The 20,775-nt window shown below is 40.4% G+C and overlaps 1 protein-coding gene across 2 annotated transcripts in view; it reads right to left on the bottom strand.

Annotated features, from left to right (window-relative positions):
• SLAIN2 (SLAIN motif family member 2) overlaps positions 1 to 20,775 on the bottom strand; it is a 39,214-nt gene continuing 18,439 nt past the window's right edge. Inside the window, exons 7-9 of one of the 2 annotated variants that reach the window (XM_081333199.1) lie at positions 11,817 to 11,894; positions 6,768 to 7,074; positions 1 to 1,319 (exon numbers count right to left, since the gene is read on the bottom strand). In XM_081333199.1, the coding sequence (XP_081189325.1) occupies positions 1,253 to 1,319; positions 6,768 to 7,074; positions 11,817 to 11,894 (452 nt within the window). In that variant the 3' untranslated portion in view covers positions 1 to 1,252. The remainder of the gene's footprint in view (positions 1,320 to 6,767; positions 7,075 to 11,816; positions 11,895 to 20,775) is intronic. The other variant, XM_081333200.1, reaches the window with a different exon arrangement.

Genomic DNA, 20,775 nt, shown 5'->3' on the forward strand with positions numbered 1-20,775 from the left:
CCAAACTGTTACCAACAATGCAAAATACAAATATAAGGCAAAGTACATAGTTAAAATATTAATAGGGGCAATAGCCTCAGTGGAAGTATTTACAATTAAACACACCTCTAGGAAGCTGATCTTTTTTCTTTTTTTAAAAAAAGGATAAAGACTCCCTCATACCGTGAAATATTACCCACATGAATAAAGCATTTGGTATCAGCAGAACAACTGATTTTCTTAGAATCTCTGGCCGAGAGCTGCATAGTTGTCGTCGTTTTTTCCTTCATGTTAACTACAGGCCTGCTCAGTTGCAATCCAGGCATTAAACACGTGGCGATTATTTCTTCGTCAGTTGTCTTTCCTCCTCCTCCTCCTCCTCCTCCTCCCAGGAAGCTTGCTCTAAAAAACAGACTCATGTGTTTAAAAAAAATCGCTGCAAAATAAAATAAAATAAAAAATAAAAATGCTATTTTTCCTGAGCCAGGAACAGCTAAGTTTTGGGATTGTACAACTGATAAAACGAGCCCTTTTGGCAATCGTGGTATTATACAAAACCTGATATGACAAGTCAACGTAAAAAGAATGCAACCTATGCTTATCAAGTCTCAGAGGCCTAGGTGTTTAAAAAAACAAATAACAAAAAAAAATTGGTACAACTCTATCACTCCCACAGTTGAGACTCCAGAGTCAAGGTTCTGTTGCGACTCGGTTTCTCCACACCTCTCTTCCACAATTGTCTAGAACAATCTCACTACCCCAGTAGCATTTTACAATCCAATTTTTGCTTTGATCAACGTTAACTCTCTCTCTGTTCTACCTGTTGGAAGAAGACTTGCTCTTTAAAAATCAAGTAATGTATGGTCTTTCAAGAATGATTTTTGCCTAACGTCTTATGTGCTGCTTTTTTTTCAAAATGGATGTATCTTTGGCATATTGAGACATCTGCCCTTGTTGTAGCCGTGTTGACTGTTGTGGCCGTGTGAGCATTGATGACAATTTTAGGAAGCTGGGGAAGGAGTAAGAGCTTCAGAAGTGATACGTGATTCACGTAAAAATGATTTCGAGTGATCACCAAGTATCTGATGTTAACGTCATTAAAGTGCTGTTTTATAATCTCTGCCAACTTGTGCTAATTAAAGACAGAGAGTTCTGGAGAGTTTCAACCTCCCCCACCCCCCCCCACCTCCCAAAGTATTTTCCATCAGTCTGCACGTTGATCTGTGTTTTAGCCTGGTGAAGAAGGATATGCTGAGTTACAAAGCTTTGCCGTTCAGTAGCATCCATCCTTCCAGCTCTCGTCTTTTACGCTGCTATAGGTTTTGGGAGCTGGCAGAGATCTGAAACATAGAAAACGAGATTCATCAGAAAGTTCCCACTAGATTTTCTGGTTCTTTATACCCAACTGCATATCTATCTATCTATCTATCTATCTATCTATCATCTATCTATCTATCTATCTATCTATCTATCTATCTATCTATCTATCTATCTATCTATCATCTATATCATCTATCTATCTATCTATCTATCTATCTATCTATCTATCTATCTATCTATCTATCTATCTATCTATCTATCTATCTATCTATCTATCTATCTATCTATCTATCTATCTATCTATCTATCTATCTATCTATCATCTATCTATCTATCTATCTATCTATCTATCTATCTATCTATCTCATCTATCATCTATCTCATCTATCTATCTATCTATCTATCTATCTATCTATCTATCTATCTATCTATCATCTATCTATCTATCTATCTATCATCTATCTATCATCTATCATCTATCTATCTATCTATCTATCTATCTATCTATCTATCTATCTATCTATCTATCATCTATCTATCTATCTATCTATCTATCATCTATCTATCTATCTATCATCTATCTATCTATCATCTATCTATCTATCTATCTATCATCTATCTATCTATCTATCTATCTATCTATCTATCTATCATCTATCTATCTATCTATCATCTATCTATCTATCATCTATCTATCTATCTATCTATCTATCTATCTATCTATCTATCTATCTATCTTCTATTTCTATCTATCTCCATCATCTAACTCTATCTATCTATCTATCTATCATCTATCTATCTATCTATCTATCTATCTATCTATCTATCTATCTATCTATCTATCTATCATCTATATCTATCTATCTATCTATCTATCTATCTATCTATCTATCTATCTATCTATCTATCTATCTATCTATCATCTATCTATCTATCTATCTATCTATCATCTATCTATCTATCATCTATCTATCTATCTATCTATCTATCTATCTATCTATCTATCTATCTATCTATCATCTATATCATCTATCATCTATCTATCTATCTATCTATCTATCTATCTATCTATCATCTATCTATCTATCTATCATCTATCTATCATCTATCATCTATCTATCTATCTATCTATCTATCTATCTATCTATCTATCTATCTATCTATCTATCTATCTATCATCTATCTATCTATCTATCATCTATCTATCTATCATCTATCTATCTATCTATCATCTATCTATCTATCTATCTATCTATCTATCTATCTATCTATCATCTATCTATCTATCTATCATCTATCTATCTATCATCTATCATCTATCTATCTATCATCTATCTATCTATCTATCTATCTATCTATCTATCTATCTATCTTCTATCTATCTATCTATCATCTATCTATCTCTATCTATCTATCTATCTATCTATCTATCTATCTATCTATCTATCTATCTATCTATCTATCTATCTATCTATCTATCTATCTATCTATCTATCTTCTATTTCTATCTATCTCCATCATCTAACTCTATCTATCTATCTATCTATCTATCTATCTATCTATCTATCTATCTATCTATCTATCTATCTATCTATCTATCTATCTATCTATCATCTCTCTCTCTCCTGCTTCTCTCCTAATGCCGAGAAACTTTAGTATCATCAATAATATTCCACGGCGCCTTTTCTTACGCCCCCTTTTGGTGCTCTTAATTATTACAGTAGTCTGGCACAGGAAGCAGCTTTCATACATCGGCCTTATGCCCTTTATTGTATCATAATTGTGTATTACTCTTTAAATTTGGCAGGTGTTTGCATTTTGCCATTTTGAGCCATTAGCTCTGTGCTCCCCTTCTAGCTTTCAGAGTTGCCTTCTGGGCACATGTGGGACCCTCAAATGCACAGCTGCTTTGCCCTACAGTCTGCCCTTGAAACCAACCAGGTTGTCCTACTCTTTTTAGTTCCTCCAAGCAACACTCTTAAGCCAGGGGTAGGCAACCTTGGCTCTTTTATGACTCGTGGACTTCAACTCCCAGAATTCCTGAGCCAGCCATGCTGAGGGGAAAGGGAGAGGTTTCCAAGCTGAGCCATGCTGGCTCAGGAATTCTGGGAGTTGAAGTCCACAAGTCATAAAGCGGCCCTAGGCCAGGGTAGGCAACCCTTTCTCTTTTATGACTTGTGGACTTCAACTCCCAGAATTCCTAAGCCAGCATGAGGGAAACTATGGCTCCTTCATGACTCGTGGACTTCAACTCCCAGAATTCCTGAGCCAGCATGGCTCAGCACGGAAACCTCTCCCTTTCCCCTCAGCGTGGCTGGCTCAGGAATTCTGGGAGTTGAAGTCCACGAGTCATAAAAGAGTCAAGGTTGCTTACCCCTGCTCTAAGGCCAGCAATTGGTGGGTTTTTTATGGAGAAAATTTCGGGATCCTGAACTGTGGAAAAGCCACTACCTGTCAACCATGCAAAATGTGGCTGGAATGGTGCTTGTTAGGGTCCACTTTCCCCCCCCCCCCAAAAAAGGATTTTTTGTACTATTAAGTTACAAATCACTAGATGGCAGCAAAAGAGCAAAAGTTGCCTGGATTTGCACAGCCAAAGTGCAGCTGCAGGTTGACGTGTTGCTGAAGAGCCCAAGACTGGGAGATAATTTTATTGATTCTTGCATGAAACCGCGCGTGCATGTGCGCCTGACACACGTCCTGCTTAAAGAAACCCCTTAGGAACTTCAGTGTTACTTACTGGTTTTAAACTTTACAATTTTGGCTCACTTTTTGATGAAGCCATCCTGAGACAGGGTGGCTTGGCCAAGGGCAGGGGTAGGCAACCTTGGCTCTTTTATGACTCACGAACTTCATCTCCCAGAATTCCTGAGCCATAAAAGAGCCAAGGTTGCCTAGCCCTGCCCCAGCGTACAGTCAAAAGCAGGGGTCTTCAAACCTGGCCCTTTTATGACTCGTGGACCTCAACTCCCAGAACTGAGTCAGCAGGACTTCAACTCCCAGAATTCCTGAGCCAGCCTGGCTTAGCTTGGAAGCCTCTCCCTTTCCCCTCAGCATGGCTGGCTCAGGAATTCTGGGAGTTGAAGTCCACGAGTCACAAAAGAGCCAAGGTTGCCTACCCCTGGCCAAGGGTGTCTACACGTAAGTTCATCGTTTCTTGCTTAACGACCCCCTGCTCTCCCTGATGTGGTACTTAAAACAACTGCATGGGTCATTAAGCAGACCACGGGGTGACTAAAAGGCCGTGAGAGGCCTAGTGCAGTCCTGCCTGCCCAAGGCCTTCCAAAACCTTGCCCATCCCCCCCAAATGCCCCACGCTCCGTTTCACGGCCTTTGTGGTCTCCACAGACCTTGGGCCTGCCTTCCCTCACCCACCAAGTCCCCATGGGCCTTTCCCCCCCACACACACTGGGTCCCGGAGCCCTTTATCGCAGGGCCACGTGGGGCGATTCTGAAAGCAGCCACGTTCCCAGCGCTGTGGATTTGGGGAACATGGTGGCTGCTTTCAGGAATCGCGCCCTGCAGGTTTCCGCGGCGCTGTGCAGGCTGTGTGAGGGAGGCACAACGGAGCGGTTTGTTGCCCAATCGCGTGGTCACAATTCCGGAGCCAGCCATGTTCCCAGTGACAATCCCGTGTGGCGGCTGGGAAACCTGGCAGCTGCTCCTGGAAACAGGCCGGCCAGCCTTGTGAGGAAGTGGTCTGTTCCAGTGCTGCAGAAGCTTCTAGAACGCTTCGGAAGGTAAATGTGGAGCAGGGAGGGGGGCCTGGTGGGGGAGAATCAGGCCTAAGGTTGGTAGGGACCTGGTATGTGAGGGGGGGAGGGCCTGTGGGGACCCGGTGGGGTGTATGGGGGGGCATTGCAGTGCCTCTTGCAGCCGGTTGTAAGGGCAGACAACTGCAGGGGTGCTGAAGAGGGTTTTGGGAGGTCCTCTGTAACTGTGAACAGCCATTAAGACTGGTCATTAAGCAAGGACTAATTAATAATAATAATAAAGTTGGAAGGACCCTTGGAGGTCATCTAGTCCAACTTTCCTGCTCAGGCAGGAAACCCTATACCAGGGGTAGGCAACCTGGGCTCTTTTATGACACGTGGACTTCAACTCCCAGAATTCCTGAGCCAGCTTGGCTCAGCTTGGAAACCTCTCCCTTTCCCCTCAGCGCGGCTGGCTCAGGAATTCTGGGAGTTGAAGTCCACGAGTCATAAAAGAGCCAAGGTTGCCTACCCCTGCCCTATACCATTTCGGACAAATGGCTGTCGAGTCTCTTCTTAAAAACTTCCAGCGTTGGAGCATTCACCGCTTCTGGAGGCAGGCTGCTCCACTGGTTAATTGTTCTTATAGTCAGGAAATTTCTCCTTAGTTCTAGGTTGCTTCTCTCCTTGATTAGTTTCCATCCATTGCTTCTTGTCCTGCCTTCGGGCGCTTTGGAGAATAGCTTGACTCCCTCTTCTTTGGGGCAGCCCCTGAGATATTGGAACACTGCTATCATGTCCCCCCTCATCCTTCTCTTCATTATACTACATAATTGTAGTACACAGTCTAACTATACATTGTCACGAGCCAGAAAATGTCTTTGCAGTGAAGAATCTATGTAGTAATTCCACAAACAGCCTCAAAATCAGAAAGACGAGGATATAACAGAGTAAGTCAAAATGTAGAATGATTCTTTAAAATTATAGTTTTGTTCAAAAGCAGCAGAAATTAGTGTAAACACCTTTAATTTTACCCAAAATCTGAATCTTAAAAGTATGAGAAAAAAGGTAGTAATAAAGGGACGTTTCAGCCATGAAATCACAAATTGATTCCACCTAACAAAGCACCCAAAATTACTTTCTGCCTTCGTTGATATAAAAATTGCGGTGTCCATAAAACATTCAGCTCTTTCAAGCCTACCCCTACCCCCACCATCTTATCCCAAAATACTTCACTTATCTCAAAGCCAGAAAAGTAGATTTAAGTCCACCCACCAGATTAAACCCACAAAAATTCAAATTATTCTCCAAAGCACCAGAGGGCAGGGCAAGAAACAATGGCTGGAAGCTGATCAGAGAGAGAAGCAACCTGGAACTAAGGAGAAACTTCCTGACAGTGAGGACAATTAACCAGTGGAACCGCTTGCCTCCAGAAATCGTGGGCGCTCCATCACTGGAGGTTTTTAAGAGGAGACTGGACAGTCACTTCTTTGAGGTGGCATAGCTTCTCCTGCTTGAGTGGGGGGCTGGACTAGAAGACCTCCAAGGTCCCTCCCAGCTCTATTCTATTCAAAAGTATCATTCCCCTCTATTACCATCTTCTCCGAAATACCAGAAACACACCACCGAAAACACATTGTTTTTGATACAAAAGCGTTTCGTTTTCAGAATAAACACACGCAGACAATTCATTCCAGCCACATAAGATAACGCAACCCGGGACATGGAATGCTCCTCCTAAACGATGGTTTCCGCCATGTAAAAAGCGGCACTCACCTGCGAATGGGCTGGGTGAGTTTGCTGCGAGGCACTGGGATGCCCCCCGTGGCGGGGGTGCTCGGTCTTGGCAAGCCACTCCTCAACGCTGTGCTTCCTGCAGGTCTGGTAAGGGTGGCGCTGTTGATGCTGCTGGCTGGACTTGCAGAACTGGGCGCTGCTACAGGCCCCAGCGAAGAGCTGCCGTGCGGAGGCTGCGTGGCTTCGGGAACAGAATTAGGTCCGTGGGTATTAAACGCTTTCACCGGCTGTCTCAGAGCCAGAGGCGAGGGCGCTGCTGGAGACCGGAATTTACTGGGAGACGGAACTGGAAGAGCACCAACAAAGGAGACGAGTCACGTTCGGTATCAGAGCAGTAAAATGGCCGCCGCTTAAAAATCAGACAGAAGCAGCTAAGAGCATCAGCGATGTAGTGGAACAGCACCCAATACATATTAGTTTCACAATAGCCAATATTTCTGAACGTCGTTTTTGAGAGATGCAAGTAGGTCAAGTCTAAATGGCAATGCACTTTCAATCTTCTACGGGAAAAGGTGAGCAATTCAAGGAGAAGCGGTGCAAATAAAAACAGCTGGAATGACAAGTTAAGTGTGTAGCTAATTCATTCCAATTGTTTCAGCAGCTAAATACTACAACTGATAATAATAATACTAATAATAATAGAGTCAGAAGGGACCTTGGAGGTCTTCTAGTCCAACCCCCTACTGAAGCAGGGAACCCTATACCATTTCAGACAAATGGTTTTCATGGATGATGTGCAGAAGTAGGTCTACGTTTCAGTAATTCCTTACTGAAAAAGGAAGTTTAAGAGTCCTCAAATTTAAATTTAAATTTGAGGACTCTTTCTACAACAGGAGTGTCAAACTTGCAACATCACGTGACGTGTTGCGACGTATCGTGACTTTTTCCCCATTGCTGGCAATGCGGTGGGTGCGGTTTCGCCATGATGCATCCTGCCTGCCGGCCGGCAGTTTAACACCCCTGTTCTACAATGTACTTTTTTAGCTAATTACTTCAGTATTTGGATTTGGCTTCTTCTTAAACAATTGCTAATTGTAGATAGGTTTAGGGATTAACAGTTAATATTCTGTTTAAAATGATCAATACAGCCAAATAATACCTTTGTACTACATCAGAAAATGAGGATAGTATATCTGACAAATTAAGAATGTAGTTCTTCCAGCCAAGTGTACTTATACAGAGAAAACAACATTATTTTATATGTTACAACACTTTAAATGGTGTATGATGCACCAGATTGAAATTTAATAAGTATTTACTTCAATTAAATGAGGCTCGTATTTAAGGTAAAGTACATTCAAAGAGTGTGTGATGTGTAAATATGGGCCTACCTTACGGACCAAATATGCTATATCTCAAAGTATGAACATAATTGATGATAAACCATCCCAATAGGAATGATGGTCTGTAATTATGCAAACGTAGGCCACTTCCAATTTAAGAGATAGACACCCAGGAAGAAGAATACAAGAAAAGGGCTAGATTTGATACTTAACAGATGAAGTCACATGTTACAAGACTGTTATAATCTTTTTCTTCTGATCCTTCATATATTTATGTTGTGCAATGATTCTATTAAAATACAAAAGGATCTTTCTGTCAAGAATATTTCCAAGGTGGCGTAGTGAAGGCGTTTTGAGGAGCAGACAATGGGTCCTGGGGGTGGGTGGAGGGGAAGAGACAAACTGGGTTTGAAAAAGCTCAACATAATGAATTGCAAAAACTGCTAAATAAAGATAGAGGGATATTTGAGAAGCATTAAGTATAACTACAGATCTTGAAAGCTCTTGGAGCTGTAAATAAATAAATGCAATTCCAGCATACTGTAGGGAAATCTTTTTGAAAAACAGAATAGTAAATTCAAGTATGAAAATGCATGCATGCATGTATATATGTATGTATAGACACACACATATGCATATATATATCCATTAAATTAAGAAAACATATTAGTTTCTCTTTAAGTGCTCTAAGATATCCTATGAACAAGGCTTCCCAAGCTGACTTTATTAAAAAAAAACTTCACTTGCCTGCAAAACACACTGCCCACAGAATGTGATTTTGCAGTAACAAAAAAGGCCTTTTTACAAGAGAAAGCAAATCACTCAGAAAAAAGACTTTCTTTGTCTGAGGTAAGTATTAATGGACTGCCTTCTTTGTTCCATTCTCAAATAAGTCTTTAGTTCAGAGATGTTTATTTGTAACCATGCTTCTATACCATCCACTTTCAACACCAATAAATTCAGCACACAAATCTCTAATAAAGAAATAACAAACTTGCAAATCTTGAGAAACACTCACCCAATCCCCGCAGGCAGGTAGGCTAATCTTATGAATGCAAAATTGTAACTTCTTGCATGAAAGTACAGATGAAACTACAGCCATACCAAGGAAATCAAAACTGGTCTATATGGTGCAAATGCCGCTTGGGGTGTGTGTGAAAGCCCTAATAAGCAGGCATATACATAGAATGAAGGCTACTGCTAAGCTTGTAAGCCGCCCTGAGTCTTCGGAGAAGGGCGGGATATAAATGGAATAAAAATAAAAATAAATAAATAAATAAAATCAAAAAGACATTAATTATGAAACACTGTAAATTCTTGATCTGTGTAACAGATTACTAGATGCATGCCTAGACAAGCAAAGATATATAGTGCATGGCAGAAGAACCCTAAGCCAAAAGATTAATGATGTTTATCTTTTTTTCCAATCAAAATCCCAGATAACTGTTTAGATTTTAAACTGATGCCTTGAAGGCATTTATAAACTACAAAAAGACGCTGATGCTTAATCTAAGCAAGACTTCCAAAAACAACTACATTTGATGTGATGCAATATGGCTTTGATGCTTGAAGTGGTTGGGATCGTTGCAATAATCTTGACACTGGTTTTGGGTAGGCATGTGTGAAGCAGAAGTCCACAATAAAAGTATCCAATACACAGGACTGTTATACTGTATGATTTGTGCTGCTCACCAAAAGCTATCTACCAGGTGAACATTATTTGTGTGTTTTTGTACTGTGTGATCTGTATAAACACCGGAACAATCTTTACTACTTAAAAGTTCTGAAGTCAGTCAAGGTTTGGTATCCTGAGCTTTCCAATAATGTGGACGAGTTTTTTTTTTTACTGTGATTAAATTTAGCTTAAAGACACCATATATTATCCTGGTAATATTAAATACCATAGTTATTCTTTTTTTTAGCAGAATAGTACAAGACTACTACTACTATTATTATTATTATTATTATTATTATTATTATTATTATTATTATTATTATTATTATTATTATTATTATTATTATTATTATTAATTTTATTTGTATACCGCCCTTCTCCTGGAGGACTCAGGGCGGTGAACAGGGCAATACATATTAAAAAACAAGATACAAAAATTAAAAACGATTAAACAAATGCCCATGAATAAGTTAAAACACATTAAAAATAGATTAAAACAGATTAATACAACCAAGCCCCATCCCATTTAGATAGTTGTCCCGAGAGTTTTTTTTAAAAGCAGAATGTAAGAATACCAAAAGTAATTAGCCCTGATGGAAATAATGAGTTACCTTCACCAGCCATGAATTTCAGAGATATCAAACTTGAATAATATCAATTGGTACAATGCTGCTTAAATACGACAGGGTGAAATAAGTTGTCTCAAACCCGAACAAAACAAAACAAAACCTCAAAAACAAAGCTTTAGATTTCTGAGAAGATACCCAGGCTATAAGAATTTTTACCCTGCTGTCTTTTTTTTTAAATTTCCTATTGTTTCAAATCGTAAGTGCTTAGTAAACAATGGGTTGTCTGGGTCCATTTTTCACTTAATAATACATATTGAATTCCTAATCTCTACCCCTTTTTTTCCAGCCAGTGATTAAACTACACCCCACATTTGAAATTATTCTATGTCTTTTTTCTTCTTTATCCTTCAATATTGATCTGCCAATTTCTATACAGTCTGGTCTTTTTCTTAATCCTCTCTTTTTTTGATTCTTCATTTTTCCAGCACTAAGCAAATTACAATTCTTACTGCTAATAATCCTGCAACGTTTAGTATGTACTTCCTCATTCTATTTTTCTAATATTGTACCTAATAAAAATAGTTCCATTTTTTCTATCCAACTCATATCTCAATTATATTTGGAATTGAGGCCACCTTATGGAACCAATACCTTGTTCTTCCAACTCTTATGTCAATTTTAGTTTCCCTTTGATTAAGTTTGATTGAGTAAAAGCTTCCCTTGTTAAGAGCCATCATGATATTTTCATATTTCCCATACCACAGAAAAGTGCAGAAAAGTGTGCCATCCTAATTATAAATCATATTTTTCTAAGTGTACTAATCTAAGACGAAAAGATTAATATCCTGCTGTCTTAAAGCAGCCTATGAAGATGACTGAATGGCCCGAACTGCCAACTCGAGAAGTAATGATAGATTCTATCTAGAAAGGATGACAATCAAACAGCCTTGAAACTCCACTCAGGATGCTGAGTTGACTTAAGGACAAGACAAATGAAATCAATTAGTATAATTAACAGAGCTTCTTCTTAGGAAGCAAGAAGAAAGTTCATTTGTACAATTCTCAACAAGAGTTAATCTTTTTCTGACAGGTCTGGCTGGGCTGAATCTTGAACCAAGCTTCAAATATTTAGCATTTGCTGATAGCTGGTGCCCCAAATGTACAGTTCAAACCTGCTTCAAGGGTTTGAGGTACAGGATGACAAACAGAGATAGTCAGGTTCTTACAGAGGAACATGTGTTAACACTGAAGATTAATATTTCCTGGGGAATACAGCAACTACAAAGTTGAACACATAAAGCAGGGATCTTCAAACTTGGCCCTTTTATGACTTGTGGACTTCAACTCCCAGAATTCCTCAGCCAGGCACACGTCTCTGGCTGAAGAATTCTGGGAATTGAAGTCCACAAGTCATAAAAGGGCCAAGTTTGAAGACCCCTGACGTAAAGAAACAACTTTCTGACTTTAGCTGGAGCATAGTAAGAGCCTTTAAGCTAATTACCTCCTTTGGCAGCTGGAGTATGAAGTAGCTGTTTGGTTTTGAAGGCAACACGGTGCAAATTTTTCTGCTTTTGCAGAGCTGTTGAAACAAAGACATGTTATCTCTGTCTAAACAAAGGTGATAAGAACTTTGAACTACATTCAAGTTTCACTTAAGATTCTAAGATTGCAATTTCCCTGTAAAACATTAGAAAACAAATGAACAACAACAAAAAAAGGGCAAAATAGCTTTCAAAAGCTGTTATGGCTCCAGTAATAGTAGCAGCAGTAGCAGCAAAGTCTTATTTTAAAGAAGTGAGGCTCACCACAGTAAGAACTGTCAGAAAATTTATAGAATAAAATGCATCATGTGCTTTAGCAGGCAAAGATTTTTTTTTTGCAGGCCAAAATAATATTAATAATAAATACCCTGCACACCTAGACGTGAAAACAAACCACCAGCCAATCATGCAAAGCCATAGCAGTGCAAGGTTAAACTTAAGAAGGCAACGGTCTCATTTAACTCCAAAGGTTTGTAAAGTTTCACATCGGTCAACTCCCAAGTACCCTTTTCTTTTTCCAAAAAGGTATATGCATTTATGTCCGAAATAAAATTGCTAACTTTTTCTCTTTCCTGTTTCAAAGTGGCATTTTTTTTTCATTCCAAATAGCTTCGGATGCTCAAAATACTACACAGATAGTTATTTAACGATCCACTCCTATTATACAGAAAAGGTAAAGGAGCTCTGCAATCAACATGGCAGAGAGGGAAAGAACGCACGGGATGCCGTACGTTAAAGCTGATCTATGAAGATCAATATAAATCACGACAATCTGTCCAGCGCAACAGTCCTGAAACAAAACTCTGCATCATAACGTGAAGCACTCTTTAGCATCGCCTGCCTTACTTCGGTGCACGAGAACCCCTTGCTGTTTTCTAACTGGATCACCACTCTTTTAACATACTTTTAGATCAGACGGGCATAATTAAAACACATTTTGAGAATATTTTTTAAAAAGTCAACTGCTTGCCAAACGTTCGGAAGAACGGGCAGATTTATTTATTATTTCTCTGTGCTTCGTGTGTCTGCAGCTATTAAGAAGGCAATTTCTCCAAAAGGCCAGGTGGGAAACCGGACACCGATCCTCTCTGCATTTAGGGATGGCTGTCTTTCACAGATGTAAGCCATTCACACATTCACGGTTTTGTTTTTCTTTTGCTCCATATGCAAAAATCAACAAAGAATGAGCAGCGGCAGCAACAACAATAACAACAACAACAGAAATAGGATCTGGAAAGAGTTACCTGCCCTGGACAGAGAAATGAGAGAAGAAAACTAGAAGAAGATGAGAGTAAGGAAGAGGCTCTTAAAGAAAAAGGAATTAAAAAAAGCCTGTTTGATATTAACACAAAGGCAAAACAGCCTCTATCAAGCAATAGCTAAACTCCAACCCCTTCAAAGGCTCTAGAACAGCCACAAAATTCACATTTATCTGCATCTCCACTATTCACTTGTTTCCTTCTATTCTTCTCAGCAACAACTCCTTTCCTTAACTTCACAAATAATTACAATGAGTCTTCATATCAGGTAGTATGCTACATAATTATCTACATTTAGTTTAATTGGCACTCATCTAATTTTAAATTAGTTTAATGAGATTTGGTAAATGGCTTGCTTATTCCCTGACCTCAATAATAAGGTCTTTTAATTTTTAATCATCCAAAATAAGTTGTACTATATGACAAATATATCTTTGAAATTATCCACAGAAACTCTGTTGTGTCCTCTGCTCACCTCTAAATAAGAATTTTTTTTCCCCTCTAGTCACCCATTCCAGAAAATACAAAATAGCACATAATAACTATTTTGACAGGCACGATATTCAATTAAGAGGGAAAGCATGTAAACTATTGCAGCTAGATTTAAGAGAACCTAACACTAGTAAAATTTCAACTCATGGTTTGTCTAGATCAGGGGTAGGCAACCTTGGCTCTTTTATGACTCATGGACTTCAACTCCCAGAATTCCTGAGCGGGAGTTGAAGTCCATGAGTCATAAAAGAGCTGAGGTTGCCTACCCCTGGTCTAGATGAATTGTGATTTGATTCTGACTCTAATCTAATTATAGTTTAGGGCTTTGTTTTCAGCAGATCAACCCTCATCTGAATTATTTTTTTAAAAAAAAATCCCAGTTCATGTTAACTTTGAAATATCATTACGTTTAAACCCATGACACTCTCTTAAAGCTGATAGAGCTTTGGGGGTTTTTTTGCTTTTCCAGATTCACATTCTTTCCGTGGCTGCATGATTCTTTGTCTGCCTAGCTAGATCAAGGGTCTTCAAACCTGGCCCTTTTATGACTTGTGGACTTCAGAGTTGAAGTCCACAAGTCATAAAAGGGCCAAGTTTGAAGACACACCCCCGGCCTAGATTCATAATTCTTTTGGTGGCTGCATGATTCTTTATTTGTCTGCCTTTTCTCTAATAATTTACCTCTGCTGCCAATCCTAGCAGTCTAGGCAGGGGTAGCAGGCAACCTTGCCTGTTTTTTGACTTGTGGACTTCAACTCCCAGAATTCCTGAGCTAGCATGGCTCAGCTTGGAAACCTCTCCCTTTCCCCTCAGCATGGCTGGCTCAGGAATTCTGGGAGTTGAAGTCCACGAGTCATAAAAGAGCCAAGGTTGCCTACCCCTGGCCTAGGCCACTTTATGACTCGTGGACTTCAACTCCCAGAATTCCTTAGCCAGCATGGCTCAGCTTAGAAACCCCTCCCTTTCCCCTCAGCATGGCTGGCTCAGGAATTCTGGGAGTTGAAGTCCACGAGTCATAAAAGAGCCAAGGTTGCCTACCCCTGGCCTAGTGTAATAGCAACTCTGGGAAGAAAGCTTGCCTGATAAAAGATTATATTTAGGTGGTTAAAAATTGAGATTGAAGTTACTTCTTTCCTGTGTCACTTGGAGATGAAGATCTTACTCACTTATTCAATTTTTTCTTCTTCTTCTAACGACTCTGCAATACTTTGCTTTGGGGTGGAGGCAGGGCAACTGATTGGAGCCGAGTGTTTGCTGACCAGGTGCCCTTCCTGACGCCTACGTGGAGCTCACAACAGATATTTTCTCTCTGCGCCCAGAGACAGAAATATCTGCCACTACCTAGGATCGAACTCACAGCCTGTGAGGTGAGAGCTCCACCTCTAGGCCACCACACCACTCTTTTACTCTTATTCAAATAGCCTGAAAATGTCAGCCGATATCAAATAAATTATCCCAGAAATGTGGGGGGGGGGAAGTCCACTTGGGATCATTTCTCCCAATTATCTGCATCTATCCCCGAAAACATATTCCCAAGAGATCTCTCGTTATGCACAACTTCTTTCCTCCACCACTCCCTTTTCTGCTGTAACAAAATACTGCTTTCATTTCCTATCGAACAAAGTTTCTCGTGAATCAAAACCCATAACCATGTATAGCTTCTGTGGACAAGATTTGTATAAAATATACTGGGTGTTAATCTGCAAAACGGAAATTGTCTAGGAAAGCAAAACGAGTAAGCACTGATCTTTTTTTGGGGGGGCGGCAGAATTCCAGGGAACAACTGGAAACAGGTATTTTTCTGTTTTGCTGAAGATGAAAAAAGTGTCAGGCAAATTTCTGCCAAAGCCAGTGTGAGTTAAATATTAATTCTTTGCTTTTGGTTTTGCAAATAAATTTATGGCAATCCGCTGAGGGAAGACTCCGAGTTATGTTCCTGTCAGGAAAAGACGACGTCGGGACTATCCTCTTCATGTTTAGGAAAAGAAGTTCTCTCTTTTACCCCTAAAGGGCCAAAAATGATTTGAGTCCCTTGTCACAAACTGCAGCTGGATAATGTTAAGCAGATACCTTGGTACTCATTGTTAATTGCTTCCAGGAGGCGTGATGGGTACCAAAAATGATGAGTACAAAACAATTTTTCCCCATAAGGGAATAATATAATGAGCCAGAAGGCAGTTGACAACGGTTAAGTTCTAGCTTGAATGTTGAATGCCAAACAAACAACGAGTACCGGGGCAAAATTTTCACATCAAAATGCATTGAGTGCTAAATTTTACGAGTTTCAAAGCAGTTGAGTACCAAGGTACCACTGTAAGTAGTACTGAGTCGATGCTAATTCAGGAATGTCAGCAAAAATGTTCAGGGTCTGTTGCAGAAAAGTGAGGGCAGGATTAAGCCAATACTGAGCAAAGAGGCAACTATAAGATGGGGAAACTAACCTGTTTGCTCAACAAACCACGACTGAAATAAAGTAGAGCTTACTGTTACACACTAACAAGAGCTGTCAGCTCTGAACTTGGTATAAAAATAAACACACTTTTTCAATATAGGTACCAAAATCTGTAAATGTTCTGATATTGATATATGCATATTAATGCTATGTACTGACATTTAATAATAATAATAATGATGATGATGATGATGATGATGTTGGAAGGGACCTTGGAGGTCATCTAGTCCAACCCCCTGCTCAGGCAGGAAACCCTATATCAGTTTGGATACATTGTTTATATGTACATTAGTATTTTTCAATACTAATATTGTAGGCATGCAGTTTCTGAAAGCTTACTTGTGGAACGAAAAAGGTAATAGTTTTAAACATAAATCAAAGTAACCTTGTCAAGTTAAGTCCATGCAGAACAGCATTTTGGAGGGAAAAAGCCACCATAATGTGATTGTTGTTGTTGTTAGCTGCGAAGTCGTGTCCGACCCATCGCGACCCTATGGACAACATTCCTCCAGGCCTTCCTGTCCTCTACCATCTTCTGGAGTCCATTTAAGCTCACGCCTACTGCTTCAGTGACTCCATCCAGCCACCTCATTCTCTGTCGTCCCCTTCTTCTATTGCCCTCGATCTTTCCCAGCATTAGGCTTTTCTCCAGTGAGTCCTTCCTTCTCATTAGGTGGCCAAAGTATTTGAGTTTTAGCTTCAGGATCTGGCCTTCTAAAGAGCATTCAGGGTTGATCTCCTCTAGGACTGACCGGTTTGATCGCTTTGCAGTCCAAGGGACTCGCAGGAGTCTTCTCCAGCACCATAGTTCAAAGGCCTCAATTCTTTGGCGCTCAGCCTTTCTTATGGTCCAACTTTCACTGCCATACATTGCAACTGGGAAGACCATAGCCTTGACTATACGCACTTTTGTTGACAGGGTGATGTCTCTGCTTTTTAGTGTGCTGTCTAGATTTGCCATGGCTTTCCTCCCCAGGAGCAAGCGTCTTTTAATTTCTTGGCTACAGTCCCCATCTGCAGTGATCTTGGAGCCCAGGAAAATAAAATCTGTCACTACCTCCATTTCTTCCCCATCTATTTGCCAGGAATTGAGAGGGCCAGATGCCATGATCTTGGTTTTCTTAATGTTAAGTTTCAACCCAAGTTTTGCACTCTCCTTCTTCACCCGCAACAAGAGGCTCTTTAGTTCTTCTTCACTTTCTACCATTAGAGTGGTATCATCTGCGTATCTTAGGTTGTTGATATTTCTTCCGGCAATCTTAATTCCAACTTTTGATTCATCTAGCCCTGCCTTTCTCATGATGTGCTCTGCATATAAGTTAAATAGGCAGGGCGACAGTATACAGCCTTGCCGGACTCCTTTCCCAATTTTGAACCAATCAGTGGTTCCATGTCCAGTTCTCACTGTTGCTTCTTGACCCGCATATAGGTTTCTCAAGAGACAAATAAGATGGTCTGGTACTCCCATCTCTTTAAGAACTTGCCACAGTTTGTTATGATCCACACAATCAAAGGCTTTAGCATAGTCAATGAAGCAGAAGTAGATGTTTTTCTGGAATTCCCTAGCTTTCTCCATGATCCAGCGTATGTTGGCAATTTGATCTCTAGTTCCTCTGCCTCTTCGAAATCCTGCCTGTACTTCTGGTAGTTCTCGATCCACATACTGCTGAAGTCTAGCTTGTAGGATTTTAAGCATGACTTTACTAGCATGAGAAATGAGTGCAATGGTGCGATAGTTTGAACATTCTTTGGCACTGCCTTTCTTTGGAATTGGAATGTAAACTGATCTTTTCCAATCCTGTGGCCACTGTTGAGTTTTCCAAATTTGCTGGCAAATTGAGTGTAGCACTTTTACTGCATTGTCTTTTAAGATTTTGAATAGCTCAGCTGGAATACTGTCACCTCCACTAGCTTTGTTGTTGCTCAGCTTTTCTAAGGCCCACTTCACTTCACATTCTAGGATGTCTGGCTCGAGGTCAGTGACCACCTCATTGTGATTATCTGGGACGTTAAGCTCATTCTTGTATAGTTCTTCTGTGTAATTTTGCCACCTCTTCTTAATCTCTTCTGCCTCTGTTAGGTCCCTGCCATTTTGGTCCCTTATCATGCCCATTTTTGCATTAAACGTTCCCTTCATCTCTCCAATTTTCTTGAAAAGATCTCTGGTCCTCCCTATTCTATTGTTTTCTTCTATTTCTTTGCACTGTTCATTTAAGAAGGCATTCTTATCTCTTCTAGCTATTCTCTGGAATTCTGCATTCAATTGGGCATATCTATGTTTTTCTCCCTTGCCTTTCGCTTCCCTCCTTTCCTCAGCTATTTGCAAAGCTTCCTCAGACAGCCATTTTGCTTTCTTGCATTTCTTTTTCTTTGGGATGGTTTTGGTTGCTACCTGTTGTACAATGTCGCGAACCTCTGTCCATAGTTCTTCAGGCACTCTGTCTATCAGATCTAATTCCTTAAATCTATTTGTCACCTCTACTGTATATTCAACAGGGATATGATTCAATTCATACCTGAGTGGCCTAGTGCTTTTCCCTACTTTCTTCAGTTTAAGCCTAAACTTTGCATGGAGAAGCTCATGGTCTGAGCCACAGTCAGCTCCTGGTCTTGTTTTTACTGACTGTATAGAGCTTCTCCATCTTTGGCTGCAGAGCATATAGTCAATCTGATTTCTGTGTTGACCGTCTGGTGATGTCCATGTGTAGAGCCGTCTCTTGGGTTGTTGGAAAAGAGTGTTTGCTATGACCATCGTATTCTCTTGACAAAATTCTATCAGCCTGTGCCCTGCTTCATTTTGTACTCCAAGGCCAAACTTGCCTGTTATTCCAGTTATCTTTTGGCTTCCTACTTTAGCATTCCAATCCCCCATGATGATAAGGACATCATTTTTGGGTGTTAGTTCTATAAGGTGCTGTAGGGCTTCATAGAACCGGTCAATTTCTTCCTCTTCAGCACTGGTGGTTGGGGCATAGACTTGGACTACTGTGATATTGAATGGTTTGCCTTGGATTCGAACTGAGATCATTCTGTCATTTTGAGGATTGTATCCCAGTATTGCTTTTCCTACTCTTTTATTGACTATGAAGGCTACTCCATTTCTTCTGAGGGATTCTTGCCCGCAGTAGTATACCTGATGGTCATCTGAATTAAATTCACCCATTCCTGTCCATTTTAGTTCGCTGATACCTAAGATGTCGATGTTCAGTCTTGTCATCTCTTGTTTGACCACGTCCAACTTTCCTTGATTCATGGATCTTACATTCCAGGTTCCTATGGAGAAAAAATCTTTACAGCATCGGACTTTCCTTTCACCACCAGACACATCCACAGCTGAGCGTCCTTTCGGCTTTGGCCCAGTCGCTTCATTCTTTCTGGCGCTACTAGTACTAGCCCTCTGCTCTTCCCCAGTAGCATATTGGACGCCTTCCGACCTGAGGGGCTCATCTTCCAGCGTCATATCGTTTTGCCTTTTGGTACTGTCCATAGGGTTTTCATGGCAAAGATTCTGGAGTGGTTTGCCATTTCCTTCTCCAGTGGATCACGTTTTGTCAGAACTCTCTGCTATGACCTGTCCGTCTTGGGTGGCCCTGCACGGCATAGCTCATAGCTTCATTGAATTACGCAAGCCCCTTCGCCACGACAAGGCAGTAATCCATGAAGGGGCCATAATGTGATAGTGCTTTGTAAAAGAAAATCCAATGAAAACATACCGGAAAGCATATAAATAGCAAGATTTCCATATATCGAACTTAAGGATACATTAGGGGCAAACCACATCCAATGTTAAGCAGATAATTGTTCAATATCATCAAATGCATCTTGGTTTAGTTGCAAATAGCTTCGGCAATTGGCATGACAGATGGAAATGTGTTCTCCCGAATTAAAACTCTCAGCTCATATGAAACTCAAGAAAATACGTCAGCAATGACACTAGGCAAGATATTAATATCCCTTCTCACTACAAGTGCTGTGATTCTGAATGAACTACTCAGTCGCTATTACTTAACAGTTAAGCAACAATATATGCTGTGTTAAGCTTCAAGTTTTCTATCAAGTGTAATTTAACCCTTGGCTTCCAAAGATCATGCCTGGTAATTTTCCATATTCCTTCCAAATTTGAAAACCTCGGTTCTAATAATAGGTAAAGGTAAAGGTAAAGGTTCCCCCGCACATGTGTGCTAGTCGTTTCCGACTCTAGGGGCCGGTGCTCATCTCCGTTTCAAAGCCGAAGAGCCAGCGCTTGTCCGAGGACGTCTCCGTGGTCATGTGGCTGGCATGACTAGACGCCAAAGGCGCACGGAACGCTGTTACCTTCCCACTGTAGTGGTCCCTATTTTTCTACTTGCATTTTTACGTGCTTTCGAACTGCTAGGTTGGCAGAAGCTGGAACGAGTAACAGGCGCTCACTCTGCTAAGCGGCACTCAGGGTTTGACCCGCCAAACTGCCGACCTTCTGATCGACAAGCTCAGTGTCCTAACCCACTGAGCCACCGCGTCCCTTCTCATAATACATACAGTATATATTTTATATCCGTATGTTAGAGGTGTGTCTGTATTCACCTGCCCCTCTAGACACATGCCCTAACATACAAGGCAATTAATAATATTGGCTGAAAAGTCAAAGCTCTATTTTTACAAATACATCCTCTAAATATGTTCCCATAGCCCGAGGGAGACTCTTTAGCATAATCGATGCAAAGCAAACCAACATGC

Source organism: Vipera berus, assembly GCF_964194415.1.
Source record: "Vipera berus genome assembly, chromosome: 7".
Lineage (NCBI taxonomy): Eukaryota > Metazoa > Chordata > Lepidosauria > Squamata > Viperidae > Vipera > Vipera berus.